Consider the following 26680-nt stretch of genomic DNA (forward strand, 5'->3'; position numbering starts at 1 on the left):
ACATAGACAGTTAATAGACACATAGACATGGAAGACGACACATAGCATAGACAGACAGACGTAGACATAGACAGATAATAGACACATAGACATGGAAGACGACACAAAGCATAGACAGGTAGTATGTCGACTTAATTTTGGCACAAATGGAACCCCATAAGGGAGGACTGGCTGGTGTGTTTGCTGCTGTACTTCCCTCTGAAAAGTTTGCGACTTTTTAAGGAGGTTCTGACCCGCACCGTAGTGCTGCAGAAAGCTGCCAGGCTTCATGTATCTAGGTGACTGATCTCCTGCGTTGCAGTGAGCCGAGTTAAAGTTAAGTAACCAGTTTGTTTGTTTTAAAAGGAGGAACATACTGTACAAGGTGTGTCCGTCTGGAGATTTTAAAAGTGAAACTTTTTTTTTTTTTTTAGTTTTTTTAAAGTGAAAGAAAGAGACAGTCGAGGCTGAAACTTGAGCAACACTATGCTGGGGAATGGTCGAGTATACGCGGTGAAGAGGAGGAAGAAGCCCGTTCTGAAAAGGTACCTTTTCATGTTTTAAAACGGTATTATTGTTGTTGTTGTTGTTGTTGGTACCTTTTCATGTTTTAAAACGTTATTTTTGTTGTTGTTGCACCACCGCAGGCTGTGAAAACGACCTCTCTCAGATGGTCAGAGAGGTTATGGCGGGTCACTGCGGGCCAATGGATCGGTCAGCCATCACCGCCGTATTAATTACTGCGCAATTATTATTATTAGTCGTAGTAGTTAGTTGTAACACAAGCTATCCCTTAACATTTAACCTCGTGCCTCCACAAAATGAGGCAGGTTGTTGTTTTAGCTTTACTTCAGTGATTTCCAGAGCCCCCCCGGAAATCAGCAAATGTCTCTCAAAGGTAATGAGGTCAAGGGCAGATAAGGTAAATGTGGAAGCAGGGGTGATTCTAGGATCAGACCTTTAGGGGGGCTCAGCCCCTAAAGAGAATGCCACACGGATACAGTGCCTTGCAAAAGTTCTCACATTCAGCAATTTTAGTTGCTTATGTTTCAATTTGGGTTCTAATCTGCCTGAATTTACCTGATGAAGGTCTGAGACCCAAACGTATTTTTCTAAATAAATTATTGCTTGCATAATGGTCGTTTATCTGTGTTTTTTGCTGCCTGGTGGGTACCGTTGGGAGGCACTGGTTATGGTTATGGTTAAGGTTAAGGTTAAGGTTAGGGTTAGGTGCCATGGTTAGGTGCCTTGAAGGCAGCAGTCGCAGCGCTGCCTGGAAGGAGCCATAATGGTCAGTGTGGACTTTCTCTAAACTTTTTGATCTGCTACTTTTGATCATATCCCACGCACCTGCCCACAAAAGAGGTGTGCAAAAAAGCTTTCCTACTTTGCACGGGTTCTAATCTGCACCATATAAGGACCAACTTCTTCTCTGGGGACTACCAACGTTAAACTTCACAACCGTCTCCTGCTCTCCCTCTGACGGATCAGATAGAGAGTCTGGCACGAACACCTCTGATTGGCCAAAACTACGTTTCTGTTGACCCTTTCCTTGACATGGGTTACAGGTGCGTAGTATCGGCGACAGCGACACAGGATATTAAACCTGTTCCAAGCCCTTTGAACCTGTCATTGTTTGTTCACTAACAGACAAGTTAGCAAACTCTAACTCTAACCCCTAAAATTGATTTTGGGGCATTTCAGCCTTTAATGGAAAGAACAGATAGATATGAAAGAGTAGTAGTGCAGGAAATGCTCTCAGGTACAATACAACAAATTGCTTGTTGACATTAAAACAAATGAAAGGAAATCATTTACAACATTCTTTTATTGAACACATCGGACATTGAATTGAATATAAAAGTCACCAGAAAAGGAATCACAGTTACATTACGATTTATTGTGCAGCTCTATTACTTACTACCACAGTGTACTCTGTTATAAGTAAAAGTCCTGTATTCTAAAGGTTCTAGCATCACATTAAAAGTACTCATTAGACAGAGTGGCTCATCTTAGAATAATATATATAATATTACTGGATTATAATTATTGATGCATTGATGTGTTCATCACTTTAATGTTGCAGCTGGTAAAGGTGGAGCTAATTGTAATTACTTAATATCCTACTGGGTAGCTTACTGTATAGTATTGCATTATAGTTGATTTATATGTTGTATTAATCATCTAAATCTGAAAGGTAACTCAATTCAATTTAGTTTATTCAAGAAGGAGACAGTGCAAATGAATAAAACACCTGATTATACGTGGGTTAAAAATGCCAGAGTTAGCCAAAAGGCTATATTTCAGCTGTAGTCCCCTGGCCTTGATGTTGAAAAAAGGGTTATTAAAATACAAATTAACAAGAAAGAAAGAGAACACAAGCAGAGCAGCACACCAAACAAGACATATAGCACAGAACCAGAAACTAAAGCTGTCAAATACATGTAGTGGGAGTAAAAAGTACAATATTTGCCTCTGAAATGTTGTGCAGTAGAAGTACAAAGTAGAAGAAAATGTGAATACGCAAGAAAATTACTAAAAGTACATCCATTTTTTATAGATTTTTATAATTGTAATTTTTCATGTAAAAACCTTCAGCTTCACAAATGCGAAGACTTGCTGCTTTTCCTTTTAATAATTGAATCTTGAGGTTACGCAACTAACTGTTTTCATTAGCGATTATTCTGCTCATTATTTTCTCAATTAATCGTTTAGTCAATTAATTAAATGTCAGAAAATAGTGCTCTATGTAAGTTCCTAGAGATCAAGGTGACGTCTTTAAATGGTATGTTTTATCCTACCATCACGTGTGACCAAAAAAGAGCATCACATTTAAGATGCATCAAAATATTTTGAGATTTACAGGCTACTTATTCCTATGATTTGTCATGGCTATAATTTATTCATTTACTCCCCGAGCTACAGTAATTTGCTGCTTTTGTTCCCCAAATACATACAGTCTTTAGCTGTATTTGTCACAATGGGAAACATGGGGTGTTATTACAGATATTACATTTCTTAAACATACAATATGCAATACTACTTGTCAACGCAGCACATTGTAGTAACTTTAAGCTGGATCAATCGATAATGAAAAATCATATCAATAAATCAGGTCTCTACTCTATTACTGAGTCGCAAAGTGGCATGTAATCAATGAAAAAATGAAAAACCTGTAGTACGGTTACTGCGTATAATTCTTTGACATTGTAGTAGCTAGGTAAGGACTACTAGCCAGTCAGAAGCAGAGTATGAGGGCGTGCCCTGACAGTACCTAGGTAAGGACTACTAGCCAGTCAGAAGCAGAGTATGAGGGCATGGCCCTGACAGTACCTAGGTAAGGACTACTAGCCAGTCAGAAGCAGAGTATGAGGGCGTGGCCCTGACAGTACCTAGGTAAGGACTACTAGCCAGTCAGAAGCAGAGTATGAGGGTGTACCATGCTAGCAGCTAGGTGAGCATTATAACGTGTGTTACAAAGTGACCACGTTGGTCTCTGAAGTAAAGGCTGGACTACAATAGAGCTGTTTGGAGCAGTTGGTGAACAGTGTTTTCTGTTGGAGATGGTAAGTCCCTTTGGGGGGGACTTTGGGCTTTTTCACTTTGTAAACCTATAACGTGCACAAAAAAGATATATAGCACACAATAAAGGGAAGGAACAAGCCAAAAAGCATAATATGAGCACTTTAAATACACCACTCAACAAAATATATAAAATAGGTATAGTCGTTTTTAGACATTTTAATGCAGAAATATTACATATTATATTACATATAGGTTCCTTTATTAGTCTCCTTTTTACTCTGAAGTCTGATGTTTTCCTCCTGATTTTTCTTCTCTCTCTTGCCGTGTTTCACCTCCATATTCCTGCCTGCAGTGTGAAGTTGTCACTCCTCTCCTCTCCATCTCTCTCCTCCATCTCATTCCTCAGATCTCTTTGTGTTCAGCCAGGGAGGAACACTCACAGGGCTGCTGCATGTCCTGACATGTTGATGAGGAATCACATTGTGGTTGTTTGTAGTAATACTGGCACAGGCCAAGTGGAAGATCAACACACTCGTGCCGTCTCGAAATCACGATGTAACAGCTATCTGGATTGTTTAGCCATGTTTAGCTTCAGCAGCAGACTGAAATATCTCAACAACTATCGGATGGATTGCTATTTTGTGCAGACATTCACAGGTGGCAGCAGCTCAACGTATCTTAGCTACCTAAAAATGTCAATATCAGTTTAAGTGTACGCTATATTTGGAATATTTTCACCGCGTTACCTTGCTGTCAGACAGCCCCATGTCTCGCATTGCCTGACCTTCCTCCACAGCGCTGTGGAGGAGGGTCTGGCTGGTCCACACAGCATTACGGGATGGGAGAAAAACATGCTCTGGTTTATTGGCATTTTTTTTTAAACCAATCACAATCGTTTTGGACGGCGCTAAGCGCTGGACGGAGCAACGGGGCCTCTGCGAAATAGCCTCGGGAAGGAACTTGTTTTGGTGGAACCTCGTCAATATAGACTAGACAGCCCTTTACTATGGGGAACTGAAGCCAAAAACAGTCATTTTACCTCGCAGGACATTGGAGTTGCTGGTCTACCGCTGCCTCCATTGGTAGTATTTTAAAAGATTAGTTCGGAAACTAACTGAGGCACCAGCTACTCCTGTGTTCAAGGAGTCTGGTGCCTTAGATTCTGTGTCGGTACTCCTGTCTGCTTCTCCAAACTGAGGGCATGCTGACCGCCATCCACTGCAGCTAATACACTGACTATGGAGAAGTAAGTCATACAACCACACTTTAAAATATCCAAGCTATCCCTTTAATAACAGTACTTGAGTCATTGTACTTAGATTCAATCCCCTGCTGCTTTCCACTGATTTCCACTTAACTTTGTGGACATCATTTCAATAAGGAATTCTCAGTAAATCTGATATTTCTGGGTATTTATTCCAAACACAGACTGTGAAACCAACAATTCTCTCTATTTCTGTGTTTTCCAGTCTAGTAATAACAAAAGTATGAACCACACTTTCAGCCTTCTTAAAACCAGGAAGTTGCAGCTTTGTTTGATGTGGTTCACAGTTTATTTGGGCAGAAACCCACATTGTCTTTCAGAACTTCAAACACTGGACGTATTGTTGTCATGAACAGGAATTGTCAGCGTCAGTATCTCCTACATTCACGCATGCAGACGTTCCAATGTGAGCTTGTTACAGGATATGTAAAATTGACCTCGTACCAAAAACTCCCACTTCAATTTGAGATGGAAATTCCAACTGTGTGTGGCAGATTGTCGAGCAGATCAAACATGTTTTGGCAAGCAAGCGTCACTGAACATACTGTATCCTCTTTGTCTTGTGTGTCGTTTCAGTGTGAAGCCTCCGCCCGTGAAGACCAATCCGTCTAAGCGCCACCGGGACCGTCTGAACGGAGAGCTGGAATGCCTCACCAGCATGCTGCCGTTCTCCGACGAGTTCAGAAGTCGCCTGGACAAACTCTCTGTGCTCCGGCTCAGTGTGGGCTACCTAAAGGTTAAGAGTTACTTCCACGGTCAGTGCACTCTAACTCATAGTTTAGCGGTAATATGGTCATATGAAACTTGCGTACGTGTGTGATGTTTGGGATCAGTGTGTCAGGTGAGCAAATATGCAGCTCCAGACATTTTTGTGGCTGAGCTGAGAGTGTTTGAGATGTCAGAGAGGGAACTTGACACTGTGAATAATGAATAGTCGCCCTGCTGGGAGGGAAACAGGAGAGCGTGTTTGCAGGGGCAGATGGATGCAAAGGAACAGGCAGACAGGACTTCTGACACTGATCAAACACACACACACACACACACACACACACACACACACACAGTCAAAGTTGGCACTTGGTGCCCTACACCTTCCTGCTGTTTAAAGTGATAGCTGATTAAAGTGTTGAACTTGAGCTTAATTACATAGGTGTTTCACGCTGCTTTGCATTATTGTCTAAAAGTGTCTTTGTGCTGGTCGTTACAAAGCAAAAGATTTTTTTTTTTTTAAGGAGTGGTTCCCAAACTTTTTCTGCTGGGCCCCCCTTTTGTAGATAAAAATATTTTCAAGACCCCTGATGGGAGAGAGAGAGAGAGAGAGAGAGAGAGAGATGATCAGATGTTTCCCGTTAAGGGATAGTCAACTAGACAATTGGCAGTCCAATAAGGCTCCTTAGATCGGATTGTGGACACCACAACGTATTTAGTTGTCTTTGTTTCGGTATTTGTGGTGTTTGATGTATCGTCTGCTGGCAGTCCTTTCACAAACTTTCTCAAAAAAACTCTTTTTCCTAGCAGTGCAGCAGAACCATGAACATATCTATATTTGTGGCACATTTTTCAGTAAGAACCAATGGGCTTGAGGCTGAGAGTCACAGACAGGAAGTCAGGGAAAGTATTGAGAGACCAAGGTATGCGTAGCTCCTATGGCGCCATTTTGATGCTACAAAGCGATCACCTCCCGTTAGCATCCCATTGACTCCCATTCATTTTGACGTCACTTTGACAGCAAATAACTTTACATCTGAAGGGTTTAAAGACTCTATTTGTCCGTTGTTTATTTCTAAAGAAACATGACAATGTATAAAAGGCTCCATTACCTTGTACCTCACGTTATTGCTCCGTAGCAGACACTTTTATAAAAATAGGCTAACGATTGTGTCATAACCACACAACTTTCTGTCGTAGAGTAGAGGAATTAATTAATTAATGTACAGTACAGGAGAAGCTTGCAGGCAGTTTCGACTTACATTAGCTGTTTAAGTTTAATTACTAATGTTAACTAGCATGTTAGTGATCAATAATTAGCCTGTGTCTATGTTATCTCCTTACATATACCTACGCTCTCCGTCTCTGTAAGATTGGGAATGATTGAGATTTCTCTTGGCACAGCTACCAGAAGACTTCACACTTTCAGACAGGTTGCTCACGTCACATCTACGTTGTCTCTCTCAGTTGGAGGCTGCGCAGTAACGCTCAGCCAGCACCGGGAAAGTGCTTCTAATATCCTTCACTGGTCTCCGTCCAGAGCAACGGGGTCTATTGGTCTATTCTTATATACTGTCCATGTGAGAGACGGACTCACACATTGTTGATTTTAGTCTTTTTATTTTTGTTTTATTTTGTATCCTTTATTATATAGGGCAGCTGAAGACAGGAAAGGGGAGAGATGGAGTTATACTTAAAGATAGAATGCGTAGTTTCTGCCTCATGAGGAATTCTAAGTAATGACAACAACACTGTCGGCGCGTCCACATGATACAAGCCTTTTGTGACCGCGCTATTACTAGTAGCCAAGGAGGACACGGAGGATTACAAAAACATGATGGACATTGATTCAGAAGAGGTCATTATCTTCACTCGAGTTTCTGCGCGCGAAAGTCGCCAGAAGCTACGATCTTCTGAACATAGTCACACTGAGAGATCCAGAGAGAGTCGTGTGGAGCTGATAGTCTTAATCAGCTTTGTAGCAACTCATTTGGCAACGGCTTGAATGTAACGGACGTTCATTCGTATCAAAAAGTTAACGCACTAAAGCTTTAAAATATTCTTGTGCACAGTTTAAATTGTATTTTAGTCAAATCAAACCAAGATTGCATCCACCAGCTGTTGTCTAAAATCTACCTAAATTTAGGCTTTAACAAAACTGCACCAGTGCCGCATATTTTACACCAAAAGAGTTGCAGAGTCCAGCAGGCCTTTCCTCTCTCTTTGTGCTGCTCTCCGCTCTGCTATCATCAGGCTGATCACTGCTGCTGATGGAGCAGAGGGAAGGGGGGGGTCTGAAGCACAGTGGCACGACATGAGGGCTCTTGACAAGGCGGTGCAGATGAGGAGTGTTTGTGAATGGAGACGTCTGAACAGCTAACACACTGCAGCTTCACATTACCTGAGTGTTTAGTTTATTGTACTACGTCGTACTGTCGTACTAGATAGACGCTGTTCTAGATATGGAGATTGTTTTAGTAACGCATATCCAGCTTTTCCAAGAGGTTTACAAAAAGGTAAGGGAAATCAGAAGAGAAAGAGAGAGTCGAGATGAAGTGTACGGAGAGTGAGCTGGTTGACGTCACGTCATTATATGACGGCTGTATCTGCATCAGCACACTATCTCATCTCAACTTTGATGTTCCTCCAGACCGACATTGCACACAAGCTGTGAAATGTCGCCCAAGAAATAAGCAAAACAAATTGATTTTAAGATTTGATAGTGTCAAACTCACAGGCAAAGCTCATGTTATTATTTTTTTTAAGATTATTTTATATATATATAGGACAGCTGAAGACATGAAAGGGGAGAGAGAAGGGGGAATGACATGCAGCAAAGGGTCGAACCTGCAACCGCTGCGTCGAGGCGTAAACCTCTATATATGGGCGCCTGCTCTACCAGGTGAGCTACCCAGGCAGCCATGTTATTACTTTTAACAATAAAAACCCTGCTAATATACAATCAGGAGCATCATGGTCCCATCAACCAAAACAAACCATCAAAAAGACATAAATGCTATATTGTTTTGGAGCCATTAACGTCTGTTTAAAATGTTGTGCAAATAAACCCAGTTTATGTAAAGATATTTCACTGGATAAGTGAAAACTTTGACCAGATGATGGCACTTGAGGAAAAGTCAAAAGGATCATCAAAGTTATTACAATTCATCCTCTGGACACTGTGAATATCTGAACCAAAGTTCACGGCAATCCATTAAATAGTTGTACAGAGGAAAAGTTAGGGGATAATCACAGTCACGAGGATTTCTCCTCTGGGGATCATGAATGTCTGTAAAAGATATCATGACAATCCACGTAAGAGTTGTTGAGATATTTTAGTCTGGACTGCTTGAGCTGCTAACCAGCTAAAATCACTGTCAATCAGGAATTCTTCAGGATAAAAGCGTTGCAGTTTTCATTGTTTTTACAGAAAGTACCTCTCTGTGGCCTCCTGAATTTTCTTCTAAGTCTCCATCTAATCTTCCACATCAGTTTCCTCCGATTGTGGAGGATGTTTGTTCAGAGCCTGATGTTTAGGCCCATTATGTGTCGATGCTTAAAAATAACACAAAACTTTCATGCAGTCCTCACGCAAATCTTTCATGTCTGTTATTAATTTTATAGTTGATGTGTGTTTGGATGTTTTCAATGTGTTGTTACATCAAGAAGAGGGAACAAAAAGAGGAAGGGCTGTTATATGTTATCATAGTTTAAAGGAGAAATCTGGCGCAAAATGAACCTAGGGGTTAAAGGTCCCATGACATGGTGCTCTTTGGATGCTTTTATATAGGCCTTAGTGGTCCCCTAATACTGTATCTGAAGTCTCTTTTATATAGGCCTTAGTGGTCCCCTAATACTGTATCTGAAGTCTCTTTTATATAGGCCTTAGTGGTCCCCTAATACTGTATCTGAAGTCTCTTTTATATAGGCCTTAGTGGTCCCCTAATACTGTATCTGAAGTCTCTTTTATATAGACCTTAGTGGTCTCCTAATACTGTATCTGAAGTCTCTTTTATATAGACCTTAGTGGTCCCCTAATACTGTATCTGAAGTCTCTTTTATATAGACCTTAGTGGTCCCCTAATACTGTATCTGAAGTCTCTTTTATATAGACCTTAGTGGTCCCCTAATACTGTATCTGAAGTCTCTTTATATAGACCTTAGTGGTCCTCTAATACTGTATCTGAAGTCTCTTTTATATAGCAGGTCATAAGGAGCAAGGTTACCTCCCCTTTCTCTGCTTTGCCCGCCCAGAGAATTTGGCCAACCCATGAGAAAGAGAGAGAGACATCATGGCTTTCAAACGAGCAAAGTGGCAGTTGGTCAAGGCCCCCCCCCTCCACCTTGACAAAAATAAATCCTGCGTTATGTGTCACCTCGAGATATCAAAATAAAGAAATATCAGTCTTAACATTTTTCTTTTCCTTGCCATAAATAGGGTTCCTCAAGTTGTCTAAATCAAGTTAGAAAAAGTTTGTTTTTAGGCACAAAAAAAAAATCACAAGATATTTTGAAAAGTGTTTACATGTTTGTGTACATCCTCGACTTTTGCAGATAGTTTTTGTGTGAGTAATGCTCTATTGTTGGTTTGGAGGCTGACGTCAGCCCTGCAGGCCCTGCGGCAGTGTGCTGAACACAGAGCACACTGTTTGTGGACTACTGACTGCATGTGTGCACACTGAAACTGAAGCACTGTCAACAAACTCTTCAGCAACTCGCAACTCGAGTGAATCAGCCCCTCTGTGAGGGAGCGAGCTGGCAGGCAGACAGCAGGAGTCACAGGATGAATACAAATAAAAAAGGAGGAAGTTTATTCACCCCCAAAAAATGAAAGAACGGGCGCCTGGGTACCTCACCTGGTAGAGGGTGCGCCCATATATAGAGGTTCAGTCCTGGACGCAGGGGCCGCGGGTTCAATTCTCACCTGCGGCCTTTTGCTGCATGTCATTCCCCTTCTCTCTCCCCTTTCATGTCTTCAGCTGTCCTATAGAAATAAAGGCCTAAAATGCCCCAAAAAAATAATCTTAAAAAAAACTTACAAAATATGCAACAAACATCATAAAGAGGTCAACTAAACAGAACTTAAAGGTGCAATATGTAATATTGTGTGTAATACTGGCAGCTAGCGGTTAAAATAGTTACTGCACTACCAATTCAAAATACTGGAGTCGTCTCCCCCGCCCCCTCCTGCCCAGACTCGAAGTTCACGGGGGTTGTCAGGCTGAGACCGCAGCATTCACAACAATGTAGCTGGACGCTTTTCTCACATAGCCAGACATTACTCCACAGCACAGCGGAGTAGCTAACGTTAGATGCTACTCTCACATAGCCAGACATTACTCCACAGCACAGCGGAGTAGCTAACGGTAGATGCTAGTCTCACATAGCCAGACATTACTCCACAGCACAGCGGAGTAGCTAACGGTAGATGCTAGTCTCACATAGCCAGACATTACTCCACAGCACAGCGGAGTAGCTAACGGTAGATGCTGGCTATATTGACAGTCATAAAAGCCCGTGCTCACGCGGAGCTCTGTAACCAACTGACAGACACACTTTTCCGGCTTAAAATTACAGTATGAACCGCTAAAAACACAACAACCTCACTGTCCTCTCCACACGCCAGTCAGGCACACTTCCTCGGCTTAGAATTACAATTCGAAACGCTAAAAATACCACCACCTTGCCGACGGAACACACTTCATTGGCTTAGAATTACGGCAACAATCGCTAAACACACTGCAAACTCACAGTCCTCTCTTTCCGATTTACAGCCCCCCTCTCGTGGCTTAAAATAACTCACCGTTGTCGGCTCCAGCCGCTGAAGAGGCTACACGCTGTAAACAGCCATGGGCTGCTTGCCTGGTCCTCCGGGTAACGTTAGCAGTTAGCAGGGTTAGCATGGCGGCGTTAGCCAGGACCAGTCGGGATCACTTTACTGGCTCTGTCTCAATTGTTATTGCAAGTAACCAACTCGGTTCCTCTAGCTATATAATTCAATGTGAGTACACAAATGTTGAAATGACAAAAAATGCCCGTCCCTAGTAGCTGTGATAAATTAGCCTGAAGCTAATGCTTACCGGTTCAGGAGAAAATAAGCCAACTCTAAGGCCCTTTTGGGCTCTAAGCTGTCTCCATCTTTCAAATACATCTCCAATATTTACCAGGGGGTTGTTACGTCTCTGGTCACGCAACTGTTAGAAACATGCTGTTTTCTTTTTTTATGTCATGTAGAATCTATCTCCGTTGATCCTGTTCGTTTGTTTGCTGCTTTCATGGCTGTACTAACGTTACAGCTGTAGCGCGCTGGGTTTACGTTTTTACAGGTATATCTGGCAACCCGGCCTGGCTGTCAAACTGGGCCGTTGATAACAACACACACACACACACACACACACACACACACACACACACACACACAGATCAAAACATAAACAGACATTACGTCATGGAATGTAAATTTCAAAAAGAAAAAATACTGACATTAGCATTGTTGTCAGAAAAGATAGTATTTCAGTTTAACATGTTTCCTTAATATCTGATGAGGCATTGGTGTCATTTTTGGATATATTACAGTACAAATATTACATATTGGACCTTTAACACAAACACTGTACCAACTAAACTACAGAGAGGACAAAATATTTTGATTATGGTGCATGAAACTAACAATATGCATTTATTGCATTTATTGCATCAAGTTCATCAGTTCAACCACCTAAATGAAGCGAAAATGAACTGTAAAGAAAACCAAGGTGTGTGTGATCACAGACTAGTGTGTTGTTTCCATCAGGGAATGAGTCCCAGGTGATGCTTCTGCCATCACCTGGGAGTTGCCATGGTGAACCCCTGTCACCTTGGCAACAGAGTCCAGAGTCTGACTTGCTCAGGATGTCTGACACCGCGGGGAGGGTTTAAGCTAGTTGTTCATGTCTGCTTCCTGTGTTTGTCGATTAATGAGGTTGAGGTTGCAGCGAGGTCAGCTCTGTCATTAACTCGGCCTCCAGCTGCATTTTCTTGCAAGACAAATCTGCTCCGCTGAGTCATAAACAGGCTGGAGATGCCGCTGAGGCTTTTATACAGGCAATGACTGGCTGCTTAATTTGGACAATTATTAATATATTGGTGTAGTTTCAGAAGGCTGAGCATGAAAGTAAATACCTTCAGGAAGCAGAAATTCTGCAAAATTTCTCCTGATTATATATTTTAGGTAGTGCTGTCAAACGTTTAAAATATTTAATCGCGATTAATCGCATTAATGTCATGGTTAACTCTCAATTAATCACACATTTTTATCTATTCTAAATGTCCCTTGATTTCTTTCTGTCCCATTATTTTTTTCTCATTTTAATGCTCTTATCAACATGGAAAAGTGGATCGGCTTGCTTTGTGCTTTTGTTGCCTGGCTTTGACGAGGGGGCGGAGAATTGGCATCAGCTGTGACCATCAGCCAATGACCGAGCGCACAGCTGATGACCGAGCACACAGCTGATGACCGAGCACACAGCTGATGGCCAAACACACAGCTGATGCCAATTCTCCGCCCCCTCGTCAAAGCCAGGCGACAAAAGCACAAAGCAAGCCGATCCACTTTTCCATGTTGATAAGAGCATTAAAATGAGAAAAAAAGAATGGGACAAAAAGAAATCAAGGGACATTTAGAATAGATACAAATGTGTGATTAATTGTTAACTATGACATTAATTCGATTAATTGCGATTCAATATTTTAATCGTTTGACAGCACTAAAAAAATGATTTGCTTGGTTTTAATTCTATAAAAGTGGGTCGCGATGTAATGACCATGGGAAAATGTGGGTCACAGGGTTGAGAACAAAGGCATTTGGAAACACTGCTGCCCCTGTTTAAGTTTGAAAACTGCGGGGTTGCTTTGTAGTCGGACAGGCACTAGTAGTTAGCTAGGTCTGGGTAGTCCACAAAGCATTCTGGGATAGGAGAATAAACGGTCAGGGGTTGTTTGCATTTCTCTAAACCAATCACAATCGTCCTGGGCGGGAAGGAACTTGTTTTGGTGGAACATTTGCACTCCGCAAAAGCAAACACCACATACAATATTGAATGAAGTTAACTGTTCCCACAATACAGTAACGCAACCTATATAAATTAGCTGGATACACAGTCAAACGTAATTTGCTCTTACCAATATAGAGCTTTGTATTTTGTTCATAACAAATCTCCGCCAATCGGTCCCAAAACGTCCCAGTTAGCGAGTCAACGCCGTAAACGTATTCTCTGTAAATCTTTACAATCATTCCCCCGAACGAGCCAAACAGACCTGCCTTGTTGATCCAAGTTTTACTTAAAACTGGCTATTTTTAGCCTGTAACGTTGCTCAGAGGTTCCAGTTAATGTTGCTTGATGTGACCGGAGTTTAAAGTTATAGGGTAACTAATCGTTAATATAAATAATCGTTTTTGTTCAACCTGGACTCTATTTTCCTATGTTTTTGTGTCTAAAGGCCATTTTATAGTTGCGCGTAAAATCGACGGCGTAGCCCCGCAGACCCCCACAGACCCCTCTGCGTCTATGCCGGACCCTACCTCGTAGCATGACGTGCACCTCTCGAAAAATTTAACTACACGTCGCAGCCACGCACGTTGCTCGGCCGTGGCTTGGTAGCGTTGCATTTCCCCCGGCTCATTTCCTGGTTCTCCTTCTCCATAAACAAGATGAAATCAAGGAGAGAGTTAACTTCTCCTTCTCCAGATCTCCCACCGTGGTCAGAAAGAACAGGGGAGACACTTTGTTTCTCTCACTATGACTCCAGAGTCGCTACTCGCTTCTAAGCTAATCACGGTCACTCTCTCACTTCTCCCTCGCTCTATCACCTACTCCCCACACACACACATGCCGGCTCAACACACACACCAACACACAAGTATAAACATCAGGCCACTTATGAGAGCTCTGCGTGGAGCCTACGCACAACTGTAAAACGGCCTTAAGTGACTGATGGTGACATTGACATTGGTCCAAGTTAATAGTGCAGTTGTCCAGCTTGTATTTACCTTCACAAAAGTGCTTGTTTTGCCACTGACAGGCTCAGATTAATATTCTAAGTGTCTGACAAGATTACGTTGAAAAAAGTGACAAAAATGTCGGGGGAAAAAGCTTCAAAAACATCAAAAATCGGCAGAGACATCAGATAGGCGTGACAAAAATGTCGGAAAAAGCTTCTTGGAGAAAGAAACAACAAAATAAATTCACAAAGACATTGGAAAAAATGACCAAAAAAAATCTGGAAAATTGACAAAAACATCGGGAAAAGCCACAAAAGTGTCGAAAAAGTTTTGAGAAAAAGTTGCACGGTTGACGAGAAAACAACACAAAGGTTAAAACATGAATCGTAGTGGTCTAGATGTAGCGTTAGTTTTCACAGAGTCTGAAGGGTGAGTGCTCTCCAGCCCCCACCTCTCTCCAGGCCCACGTCTTTGGGGAGGTGTACTGACTCTGCGTGTGAACCCTCTTCCTTCAAAACTCCACACAGCTGAGCAGAGGAGGGAGGGAGGGAGTAGGGGAGAAGGGAGGCCAGATTACAGATTCAGGTTAAATCTGACTTTTCATTAAAACTGTCCAATTTGTTTTACAACTTTTCGAGGTTGCACGTTGTGTCTCTTATTTTTAATCACTCTGAGCTTAACACTCGCCGACGTGTTTGACATGTTGAATTTGAGCTGACCTCCCTGAGTCGGTTTCAGCTCATGCTGTGATAACAAGCTCGAGATTCTTTCTGGGTTTGTAGAAAAGCTGCTCTTGACCGAGATGACAGGGCAAATTCCTGGGTTTGTGATGGGGGGGCGGACGGGACGGGCAAGAGGCAGATCCAGAGGATTTGTTTTAAAAAGGGGAGGGAGAGTGACGGGAAGTTTATTAGCGTGCCAGAGAGTCATTACTGAAAGGAAAGGAAAGGAAAGGAAAGGAGCTATTGCTTAGCTGACTGGATGCCAGCGATCACAGATTAGATTACACAAGATTTAGCTTGAAAACACTTGTTTTGAACACAACAGAAAAAAAACTGCTGTTAAATCCTGTTTGACCAAAATAAAACTGGTAAAAGCTGCCTGCAGTTAGGCATTGTAGGACGTCACTGATACTTTGTGCCACAAATGATGAAAAGAACATTAGCAGGGATGCAGAGAGTGTTGTAGAAACACACTGGATACCCAACAGGGTATATTACAGTTAAGTTTGGCCAGTTAATGCGAGACATTACAGGCAACATCATAGTATTTTTTTACGTGAATTTGATGGTGGATTTTGAGATTTTGGGTTTGTTTTGCTTCCATATCATCTCCGTAACAATTTTTTACAACACTTTGTCTATTTGTGTCTGTAGATTTCTCCTAAATTTACCAAAAGTGAGCTTTTGATAACGCCACAAATGTAGAATTTCAGAAAACTTAAAATAACACACAAATAATATACAGTAAGTAATCAACTGAAGAAGTTTCATGGTAATGTCTATTAGTAAACATATTTAACCCTATTCACCTGTAGTGTCTTTAAAATGTCTGATTTTTCCAATCCAATCTTTGAAGGCCGTTCCTCAAAATGAGTTTTGTTCTCAGACTTCAGTAGCACTTGTGTACACCAAACTTTGCAGTTTCATTCCTATCTATATTCTGAAGGTTTGTACAGATATCACTCAGAGTCTGGTTTATACAACATTTTATTCCCAAAATCTTTTTTGAATAGTTGTTGAAACCATTTTCTGATTTATGGAGCGATAAAAAGAGAATTCCAAAATCCCCTCTGTAAAACCCTTTGACCCTAATATGTCAACAAAATGGAACAAGAATTTTGAACCTGGCAATTGAGTTCACTTTCTTTCCTTTTGGTAGCTTCGGGACACTTTTTGGGCTGACATGTTGTTGTTTTTTGTATATATTGCAGCAGCGCTCCAGAAGCACACGAGGTCGGCTTCTCTTGCGTCTGCAAACGGCAGAAATGGGCCGTCGGTGTCTCTGGATGGAGTCAGTTTCTCAGAGGGGGAACTCCTTCTCCAGGTACAGCAACAAAACACTGGATGACCTGCGTGCATACAGTAGGTGTGCATTTGTCCGTTCGGATGTAATTTTGTATTTCCTATTTTTTGCACAGGCTTTAAATGGCTTCGTGTTGGTCGTGACGAGTGATGGCACGATCTTTTACGCATCTCCGACCATCCAGGACTTCCTCGGCTTCCATCAGGTAAAAACGGTGACAACAAACACATTATGAATATCTTTATTTGTACCAGTGATGGAGGAACTATTCAGATGCTTTACTTAAGTAAAAGTACAGAAGTATTGACAGAAAAATGTACTTAAAATATCAAAAGTAAGTGCACTGGTTCTGCAGAGTGCACTCTGTGTGTGTTCCATTTTATTCAGTATTATTACTACTGTTTTAAACACAGCTCTTTTCATTTTAAAAACAGATTTTTTTTATCTATGCAGTATTTCTTTTTTTCATATTGTTTATTATATATCTATTTTATATTTATGATTCTTGATTTTTGCTGTTTTTTCTTTATGCACCAAAATACCAAGGCAAATGCCTTGGTATATTATCTTGGCAAAAAAAACTAATTACGATTCTGATTTTAACTATAACTGTCAGACAAAGTGCAGTAAAAAAAAAGCACAATATTTCCCTCTGAAATGTAGTTTATTCGGTACAGTACTTGTAGTAGATGTAAACTCTGTCCCTCTCTTCATCTGTCATCAGTCGGATGTGGTCCAGCAGAGTGTTCATGATCTCGTTCACATGGACGACAGAGAGATGTTCAAATGTCAGCTCCACTTCGCCCTCAACCCAGGCGACACGCACTCAGACATCAGAGCAGAAGGTATGAATTCAGCTCATCAATGTCTACCTGTCACACATATAACACAGGTTGGAATCAAGGGGTAGCTCTAGATTTGTGGCTCCCGACCTTTTTGGCTTGTGAAAATTAAGTCCAAGTCAAGACACAAGTCTCTGAGCTAGAGCTGGACGATATGGAAAACATCTAATATCACGATATTGTTGACCAAATACCTCCATATCGATATTGCTGCGATATCGTGGGGTTGACAATTGGTGCTTACAAAAAAATATTTACACATTGAGACTTTTGATAAATAATCATCAGTAATGTGGATATAATGACTAAGTGGGTAAAGGCAAATAAAAGAAAAGCTAGAACAGTCTGGTAAATTAAAAAAATGACATCACTTTACTGTAATCTAGCCATTAAAACCAGGAAAAGACAACACTTGTGTCATATCACGATATTACGATATCCAAAATATAAGACGATATCCAGTCTCATATCACGATATCGATATAATATCGATATATTGCCCAGCCCAAAACTCAAGTCCACATATTTTGCATTCAGTGCTTCTTTTGTTTGGGCCTTGTTGTATGAAGTTTTTAAAGCCAAAGCTTCTGATGAATGGCACAGCAGCGCAGCAGATACGTTACGTCTTACGTAGGTAGCGGCTCATCAGACATTTCCTAAAAATGATGATTGTTTGATTGTTGTGATTAATCAAAGCTGTAATAAGAACATGTTTTACATGAAATGTAGTGTGTCTGTGTACAAAGAAAACATCTGTGTCCGTGTTTAATGCTACTCAGACACACAGAGATACAATATTTGTCTTATATGGAGATGTAACTTTTTAGAACATCAGATGCTGATGAAGCTAAAAGACAGAGTTGGTGAGCTGTAGTCCACAAACACCCCAGTTTGATGGACTGGATTAATGTTGTTTCTCTGCAGATAGGCAGTCGAGCAGTAAAGCTGCGAGCAGCTCTGTGCGCTTGTTGCCTCAGTACATCCCTCCAGAGAACTCCTCTTTCATGGAAAGAAGCTTCTGCTGTCGCCTTCGCTGCCTCCTGGACAACACCTCTGGATTCCTGGTAACGTAATCTAAGCGTCTGTTAAACTCAGAGTCTGCAGCTCTGTGAGGCTGAGGCGCTGCAGAGCTTTTGACTAAATGCTAACATGATTAACAGGTGAATTAGATTTCGGTACTATACTTTCAAAGGAACTACTGCAACAAGTGGCGGGAGCTTTATAACAAACACAAACAAAAAACATGAACCAAAATTAGAGCTGCAACGATTAGTCAACTAATTGATTAGTTGATTGATAGAAATATTATCGCCAACTAATTTTGGTAATCGATTAATCGTAGAAAATGCTGTTTTCAGCCTCTTAAATATGGAGGTTTCCTGCTCTATATCATATTAAACTGAACATCTTTAATCATTAAAATCATCAAAAAGACATCAGCTTGGACATTGCATGGACACCTTTCTCTACTTTTCTGACATTTTATAGACCAAACAATAGAGAATAGAGAGGCAGATTAATTCAATTCAACTCAATTTTATTTATAGTATCAAATCATAACAAGAGTTATCTCGATACACTTTACAATCGATAATGAAAATAATCGTTAGTTGCAGGCCTAACCGAAATGGCTCTTACCATGAGTGCTTTTACTTTTGGTACTTTTAAGTAGATGTGGATGCTTAAATGTTTGTACTTTAATATAAGTCTCAAGTAAATTTGGTCTTGTAACAGAGTTTTCCTACACTGTAGTATTGCTACTTTTACTTGTTCTGAGTACTCCTTCCACCTCTGTTCCAAAGTTATTACATTCAATCTTGATGGGGTCATTGAAACCCCCAACATTTCCTGAACATCTATCCAATAATTGAGATATTTCAGTGGTGATCCAAAGATGTGGGCCAACGTTTGCCACCCAAAAAGCTGTGCTGCTGGCATCACTCGATATGTATGTTGATATGCATGAATGTAACTAAGTCTCCTTCACTTCCAGGCTCTAAACTTCACCGGACGTCTGAAGTTCCTGCATTTGCAGGGAAACACAGGGGCTGATGGGATCGCTGCTCCCCCTCAGCTGGCTCTGTTTGCCATCGCCACTCCTCTGCAGCCTCCTTCAGTCATGGAGATCCGGACTAAGACTCTCATCTTCCAGACTAAACACAGCATGGACTTTGCTCCTGTGGGCATAGACACCAGGTTGGCATCTCTGGTGAATCTCTTTAATATAATTTAACATGTTAAATGCTATCCAGATCAGATACTATCACTGTCTGTCTTTGTGTGTGTTTTTTTTTCTTTTCAGAGGGAAACTGGTTTTAGGATATTCCGAAACAGAGTTGGTCACAACAGGCTCTGGCTATCAGTTCATCCACGCTGCTGACATGATGTACTGCGCTGACAACCACCTTAAGAGTAAGTAATCCTACAACACACTGATACCACGCACTTTATACCTCTCAGTAGGGCTGGGTATCGGCAGTGATTTCCACAGTGATCCATTCAATTCCGATTGACAAGGTCCCGATTTGATTTGATTGCATTTCTGATTCAATATCAATTAGGTTAGGGGAAAATTCAGTTCCAATTTCAATCTAGTTTACCCAATAAGAGCGTTGGCTGAGTCCTGCAGCGGTGCAGGTTCGAATACGACCTGTTGCCCTTTTCTGCATGTCGTCCCCCATGTTTCTCCCCCTTTCCAGTCCATCCACTGTCACTATATATTAAAGGGAAAAGCCACCCAAAAATATAATCTTTAAAAAAGAAAAAGTTACCAGGTACGGAGCACCGCGAGGTGTCGGTTGTTTAAACGGCAGTTGCAATTGAGTTAAGTCGACAAAAGGTGACTGTCCTGCGGCGAGAACAGTTAACTTTAGGCACCAAGACTAGTTAAGATTAGAACAATGTTTGTGGTTTGGGTTAAAACACCAGTCTCCCTTAAGTAGCTCTCCCTCGACACAAACTCCCGTTTCCTGTGTGTTTTCCCCTTCACTTCTTCTGGGACACGAACTCCGCTCCCTGGCTTGAAAGCACTGTGTTTGTCACGTGATGCCCTTACACATCCACGCTGAAATGGCATTATATTAAAAGATCGATTTCGGGATTTTATTAATCGATATCAGATCACTCAAACAAAGATGGATTTTAATTGGTGAATCACTAATTTTAACCCAGGCCTACCTCTCAGTACTGTTATTAACCTGACTACCATCACCGTCCTCAGTGATGAAGACTGGAGAAAGTGGCTTCACCTTCTTCAGGCTGCTGATCAAAACAGGACGCTGGTTGTGGGTTCAGGCCAACGCCAGGGTCGTCTTCAAGGACGGGAGACCAGACTTCATCATCGCTCGTCAGAAAGCCCTCACGTGAGCATCAGCTTCTTATCTTGTGCTCTTATTGTTCAAGGGCGTAATTTCCACACAGGACTTTCTTACTAAAATATATCTGAACGTTGTCCTCTTGAAATTATAGTGCGCAACTATATTTTATTAATGTATGTCTGTTACATTTAAGCCATTGCCAAATAAGTTGATACAAAGCTAATGAATCCTATCAGCTCAGTAAAACTCTCTCTGTGTTTCTCAGTATCGCTATGTTTACAAAATGGTGGGGTCCGGCGACTTTTGCGCGCAGAAGCTCGAGTTTAGATATAATGACCTCTTCTGAAGGGTCCTTCATGTTCTTTTAATCCTCTGTGTCCTCCTTGGCTACTAGCAACTGCGTGGGATCACGGATGGCTTGCTTAATGTGGTTGCAACAACAGTGTTGTTGTCATTACTTATGGCGCTTTTCCATTACATGGTACCTACTCGCCTCGCCTCGACTCTACTCGCCTTTTTTGGTTTTCCATTACGAAAAAAAGTACCTGGTACCTGCTAACGGGTACTTTTTTTAGTACCTGCTCAGTCGAGGTTCCAAGCAAGCTGAGGCGAGCCGAGAAGGGGACGTGAAACCCTGCAGGCTGCTGATTGGTCGGAAAGAAGCGTCACTGATCACTGCATTGCTAGCGAGAGATGGCATTTTTAAATAGTTTAGCCAGCGGTGTTGTTTTGCTGCCGGAGTCTCCACGCAGAGCTTTCTCCGTAGCATACAAGTGGCCTGATGGTTATACTGGTGCGCTGGTGTGTGCATGTGTGATGTGTGTGTCGAGTCGCCGTATGTGTGTGTGTGGGGAGCTAGTGAGCGAGGGAGAAGTGTGAGAGTGACGGCGATTATCTCCGCAGCGAGTAGCGACTCTAGAGTCATATATATGTGAGAGAAACAAAGCGAGTAGAGACTCTAGAGTCATATATATGTGAGAGAAACAAAACGAGTAGAGACTCTAGAGTCATATATGTGTGAGAGAAACAAAACGAGTAGAGACTCTAGAGTCATATATGTGTGAGAGAAACAAAGCGAGTAGAGACTCTAGAGTCATATATATGTGAGAGAAACAAAGCGAGTAGAGACTCTAGAGTCATATATATGTGAGAGAAACAAAGCGAGTAGCGACTCTAGAGTCATATATATGTGACCACGGTGAGAAATCTGGAGCAGTAAATGTTAACTATCTCTTTGATATCATGTTGTTTACGGAGACGGAGAACCAGGAAATGCGTCGGGGATATGTCAATGGGAAAAGCAAGCTACTAAGCCACGCCCACGGCAGTCGCTATGACGACCAGCCACGCTGAGGCAATACTAAAATCTGCAATGGAAAACGGACGCACAGCGAGTCGAGGCGAGTAGAGTCGAGGCGAGTCGAGCAGGTACCATGTAATGGAAAAACGCCATTAGAATTCCTCATGGGGGAGACAGAAACTACGCACTATAGCTTTAAAGTGCCCATATTATGAAAAAAAAAAAAACTTTTTCTGGGATTTGTTATTTTGTGTCTCTGGTGCTTCCAAACGCATACAAACTTTGAAAAAAAATCCATCCATGCTGTTTTGAGTGAGATCTGGTTTCTGAATGGGTCCTGTCTTCAGTCTCTGGTGAGCTGGTCAAAATCTGAACGGCTTTCTACGTCACTAGCCGAAACGAGGTGGCTAACATAGCATGGTAGCACTAGCATGCTAATGGCATGCAACTACAAACAAAGATAGTACAGAAGAAGAGATGTCTCACTCTGTAGCTGAAACAGAGCTCAACACAAAGGGTGAAAAGAGGAGCTGCAGCAATGTGCAGTACAACAAAAATATGTTATCAGGCGCTCAAATGAGCATTGAAACAGTTTTTGCTTGCTTGGGATCATTCCTCGTCTTTGAGCTACACCCTTAAATTTATGCATTTAAAAGTATTTTTGGCATGTATATAAACCTTTGCTGGTTGCCCCCTATTTTTCTGTAGAAACGAAGAAGGAGAGGAACACTTGCACCAGAGAAGAAAGCAGCTCCCGTTCAACCTCACCACCGGCGAAGGTGTCCTGTACGACGTTTCTCTGGAGTCCATCCCTGGTCCCCCTGGCTCCGGCACGCCGGGCACCACAGAGCCCACAACAGAGAACCCTCTGGACCCCGCCTCCCTCCTGGGATGCCTTCTCAGGCAGGACCACTCTATTTACACCCAGCCACCGAAACCCAGTGCCCCCCTCCCAATCTTCACCCAAATAGAGGACCCTGATTTTGAACAACCGCAGCCGTCCTTGGAGCAAGCCTTCCTGGACAGCCACGCTCTGCTCAGCGTGCCGGGCCAGATCCAGGCCTCACAGAAGAGGTCGGTCACGGGGGACCGCACAACAGAGGCCATGATTGACTCGTTGGAGCAGATTTTGGGGGATATCGGGGATGGAGGGATAGAGGGTCTTGAAGTTGAGGAGAGAGAGCTGAGGGACTGGGAGAAGACCCTCGTCAGGATGAATGAAGAGAGGGAAGATGTATCGAGGAAACTGGATCAAATTCTGGCCAATGACGTGTTCTCATATGTGGAGGAGGCTCTGAGGAAAGAGACTGGAGGGTATGTGCAGGACTCCAATTTTCTGGGTTCAGCTTCTGGGTCGATTAACAGTTTATCCATGCAAGGACAGCATCCTGGGTCTGTGTTTTCAAACAATGAGTGGCAGCAAGTGACGGACATGACATCTGGCTTCGCAGAGCACGCTCTGTCGGGAGATGTCCCTGGTGGCGTTGGTTGTTCGACTGGACTGAAAGGTGCTTCTCATTTTGTGCCTCACACTCAGTGTCTTAACGCTCACCAGGGACACGCCTCTTCCCTGTGGCCTCCAAGCAGCGATCACCACTGTGGCAACCAAATGACTTCAACACAACCCTCCCACGCTGAAGTGACACAACACTCGTGGCTTCCATCTGTTCAAAACACCAACAACTTCCATAACAGCAGCCATCAATCTTGCTTGAACCAAAGCGTACAGTACACGCTAACGAGTTCACATCAGACTTGCATAGGGCCACAGCTTCAGAGCCCGTCGGCGTGGCAACAACAGCAGCAGCTGCCGCAGAGTTTTCACCATCACACGCTGACACATTCCTCGCACACACCAGGCGGCGTGAACTCAACGCCTCAGTCGTTCCACCCGGAAACGCGGAGCCCGTACGGCAGCTGCGTGTATGAAAAAAGAGAAGGTCGCATACCGAACGCTGCTACTGTTCCTATCGGACAGAACGGGCCTCTCCGGGGACCTTCGTGCTCCGGAGGAACCACAAACGCTCCCTTTTCCGTGCCCCATCCAGGCACGGCGGTCGGAGTCTTCAACCAGGGGACGATGCAGTCGTCTGCGGCTGGCTGTACAGATGTGGGCAACATCGGCTTAGTTCACCCGAGTGGAGACAGCTGTGGCCTGGGAACAGCTCGATCAGGATATCCTCCTGAAAACGTATCATAACAGTCGCCATTCTTCTGAAGGAACGATGAAGCTCAGGTAAAAAAAAAAAAAATGAAGCTCAGGTAAAAAAAAAAAAAAAAAAACTGCTATTAGAAACTCATTTTGGGGCGACCTCTAGCTCACCCAGTACGAGCGTGCGCCCCATATAAGCTGCGTGTCATCCCCCATCTCTCTCCCACCTTCCCTGTCTATCCACTGTCACTAACTAATAAAGGGAAAAAGCCCTAATTTTTAGGACCATCTGGAAAGAAATGGCTCAGATTTCAGTCTTTATCCAGATGGCTATAATTTGTCTTGGAAAACACAATATTTAGGCCTCAGGCAGCTCTGGCCCTGTTTTGATGAGCGTCTCCCCCCACCTTGATAAAGTGGACCTAACCTCCTACAATCTGATCCATCTGAAGGTTTTAGTTTTCAGGATAATCACAGTATTTCTACACTCTTCTTCCACAGATCCCCAAAGTTCCCCCTGAATGGTGCAGTTGACCCGTTTGCCTTCCCTGTCCTCCCTACTGGGAGCATCAACCTTTCCCAAAAACACTGGCTCATAGCCGCCTCTGCACCTCGCTCAGAGACTCCGACTGGACTGAGAGCCGAGCGCGAGCATGACGGGGAGTTTCCCTTCTGCGATACTCATGATATTTTATAGATGTTGTGTCTGCTGTGGCTCAGCAAGAAATATGAACCTTCTCATTTCAAACTAAAATACTTTTGCTGCATTAAAGTATTTTTTTTTTCTGGAATTTTCGACAGAAATATTTATCAAACAACCTTAACCAATAATGAGCTTTGTGCACATATTCATGCCGCAAGTAACCAACAATGTTGTGAAGTGTCCTGTCAGCTGATTGGAATCTGGACCCAGCAAGATTTTAGCAAGTGGACTTGAAGAAATCCTGACTACAATCTATTATATCACATAAAAGTGTGAGGAATAAAAGGACACGTGCTCTTATAGAACTTTTCCTGTACATCACAATGTGAATCTGTGAACTTTGTGTTGTTCTGTAATGTCATTGTGGTTCTTTTTTTATATTATTTTTTTTGGCATTTTAGGCCTTTATTTTTTATAAGAGACCTGAAGACATGAAAGGGGAGAGAGAAGGGGAACGACATGCAGCAAAGGGACGCAGGTTAGTCGAACCTGCTGGGCGCGCGCTCTACCAGGTGAGCTACCCAGGCGCCCTCATTGTGGTTCTTTGAGTGGTTTTTAGAGGACACGTCATAGTCAAGGAGGACTTTAAATCAGGTCTTGGACCTCGTATTATCATTCATTTCTTACACGTTGCTTTAAAGGCAAAGAGTTGTTTGTAAAGTAAAGAAAATGAAGCTTGTTGCTATCAGTGAATCCAACGAATGGGAGTTAGCTTTAAAGCAGGGATCTTCAACAGGGGGTCTGGGACCCCTAGGGGGTCCTCAGAGTCAATGCAGGGGGGCCTCCAAATTATTGTTAATTTTGGAAAGTTTTTCTCCAGAAATTAAAAATTCCTAACATGAATCCAACATATTTTAAGCAAATATAAATCCCCACTGCTTACTGGCCTAGGTGGTGACTAAGGCAATCCACAGATGCACTTAATTCTAATGATTCACATTCCCACATGTATATATGTTTTAACATTAAAACATGATTTATAAAACCATGGCAACAATTATTAGGCTATTTTAATAGCTTAGTATTAGGTGTACATCAGCATAAAAGGTATGTATAAAGGCTTTAGGCCGCCCTTCACGTTTTTGTAGGCCCAGTTTATTATGCAACTTCATTTTATACAGTATATGTAGTAGGAGGTCCCTGCTCCGTCTCTCTTTCAGTTGAGGGGTCCTTGGCTTAAAAAACTGCTTTAAAGGATAGGTTCATATCGGTAGGGCCAGGATTTTATATTTTCTGTCCACATGTACTGTATATTGAAACTTTTGTTTTTGTCTGCAAAGACATCTGTGAAACTAAAGATGAAAATGTAGAAACTAATTTTTTCCCAACACTAATGCAGCTTATGTTGGAAAGAATTCAGACATATGTTTTCCACACGTTAAAGTTAGATTTGCAAATTAACTGGCCATTTTAAAAGATCTAATATGTCATTCTGCATTGAATGAGCATGTAAGACATGAAACGCACACGTGGCAGTATTGAAATAACTAAATCTAACTTGAGACTAGTTAAAGATGTTGCAACCAGTTATTAATAAATTCATTATGTCTCATGTTTTCACAGAAACAGATGATATGGGAGAGATGGCAGCTGTCATGCTCAGTGTGAACTGATCTGAATTTAGAAGTTTGACTCTATACGTGCTTTATATTTCAGTTTTAATCCATCTCGGCTCTATCAAAGAACTTTAATATGATTTGCCTTGTCAAGTATATCATATTCATGCATTTCTGCGTGTTGGAGATGGACATATTATTATGCTTCTGTAATTATCAGTAATGTTACACTCTGTAGCTGCTTTGTATTCCCTTTCTACAAGACATATATAACCATTGGGGACAAGTCTAATTTATTTTGCAATTAAAGAACTGTGACCCCTCTGTTA

General features: G+C 42.1%; 1 protein-coding gene across 3 annotated transcripts; it reads left to right on the forward strand.

Moving 5' to 3' along the window:
- The first annotated feature begins 95 nt into the window (after positions 1-95).
- On the forward strand, positions 96-26680 carry LOC114570496 (aryl hydrocarbon receptor). Of its 3 annotated transcripts, none has more exons than XR_003694533.1 (12): positions 96-524; positions 5345-5523; positions 16390-16502; positions 16597-16686; positions 17206-17326; positions 18248-18387; positions 19317-19519; positions 19626-19735; positions 20544-20685; positions 22649-24176; positions 24594-25307; positions 26359-26680. XR_003694533.1 is itself a non-coding variant. In XM_028600794.1 (12 exons), the coding sequence occupies exons 2-11, from the start codon at positions 466-468 to the stop codon at positions 24138-24140; spliced, it is 2649 nt and encodes an 882-aa protein (XP_028456595.1). In that variant the 5' UTR covers positions 96-315; positions 414-465; the 3' UTR covers positions 24141-24176; positions 24594-25097. The 3 variants fall into 3 exon arrangements, 2 of the variants coding, with proteins under 2 accessions (XP_028456595.1, XP_028456596.1); XM_028600794.1 differs by lacking the exon at positions 26359-26680 and having other exon boundaries at positions 96-315; positions 414-524; positions 24594-25097; XM_028600795.1 differs by lacking the exon at positions 24594-25307.

Source organism: Perca flavescens, chromosome 16, assembly GCF_004354835.1.
Source record: "Perca flavescens isolate YP-PL-M2 chromosome 16, PFLA_1.0, whole genome shotgun sequence".
Lineage (NCBI taxonomy): Eukaryota > Metazoa > Chordata > Actinopteri > Perciformes > Percidae > Perca > Perca flavescens.

Coding starts and splice junctions, on each gene's coding strand:
- LOC114570496 (XM_028600795.1), top strand. CDS start 466: ATGCTGGGGAATGGTCGAGTATACGCGGTGAAGAGGAGGAAGAAGCCC. Junction 525..5,344: donor AAGAAGCCCGTTCTGAAAAG/GTACCTTTTCAT, acceptor GTGTCGTTTCAG/TGTGAAGCCTCCGCCCGTGA. Junction 16,503..16,596: donor AGGGGGAACTCCTTCTCCAG/GTACAGCAACAA, acceptor TTTTTTGCACAG/GCTTTAAATGGCTTCGTGTT.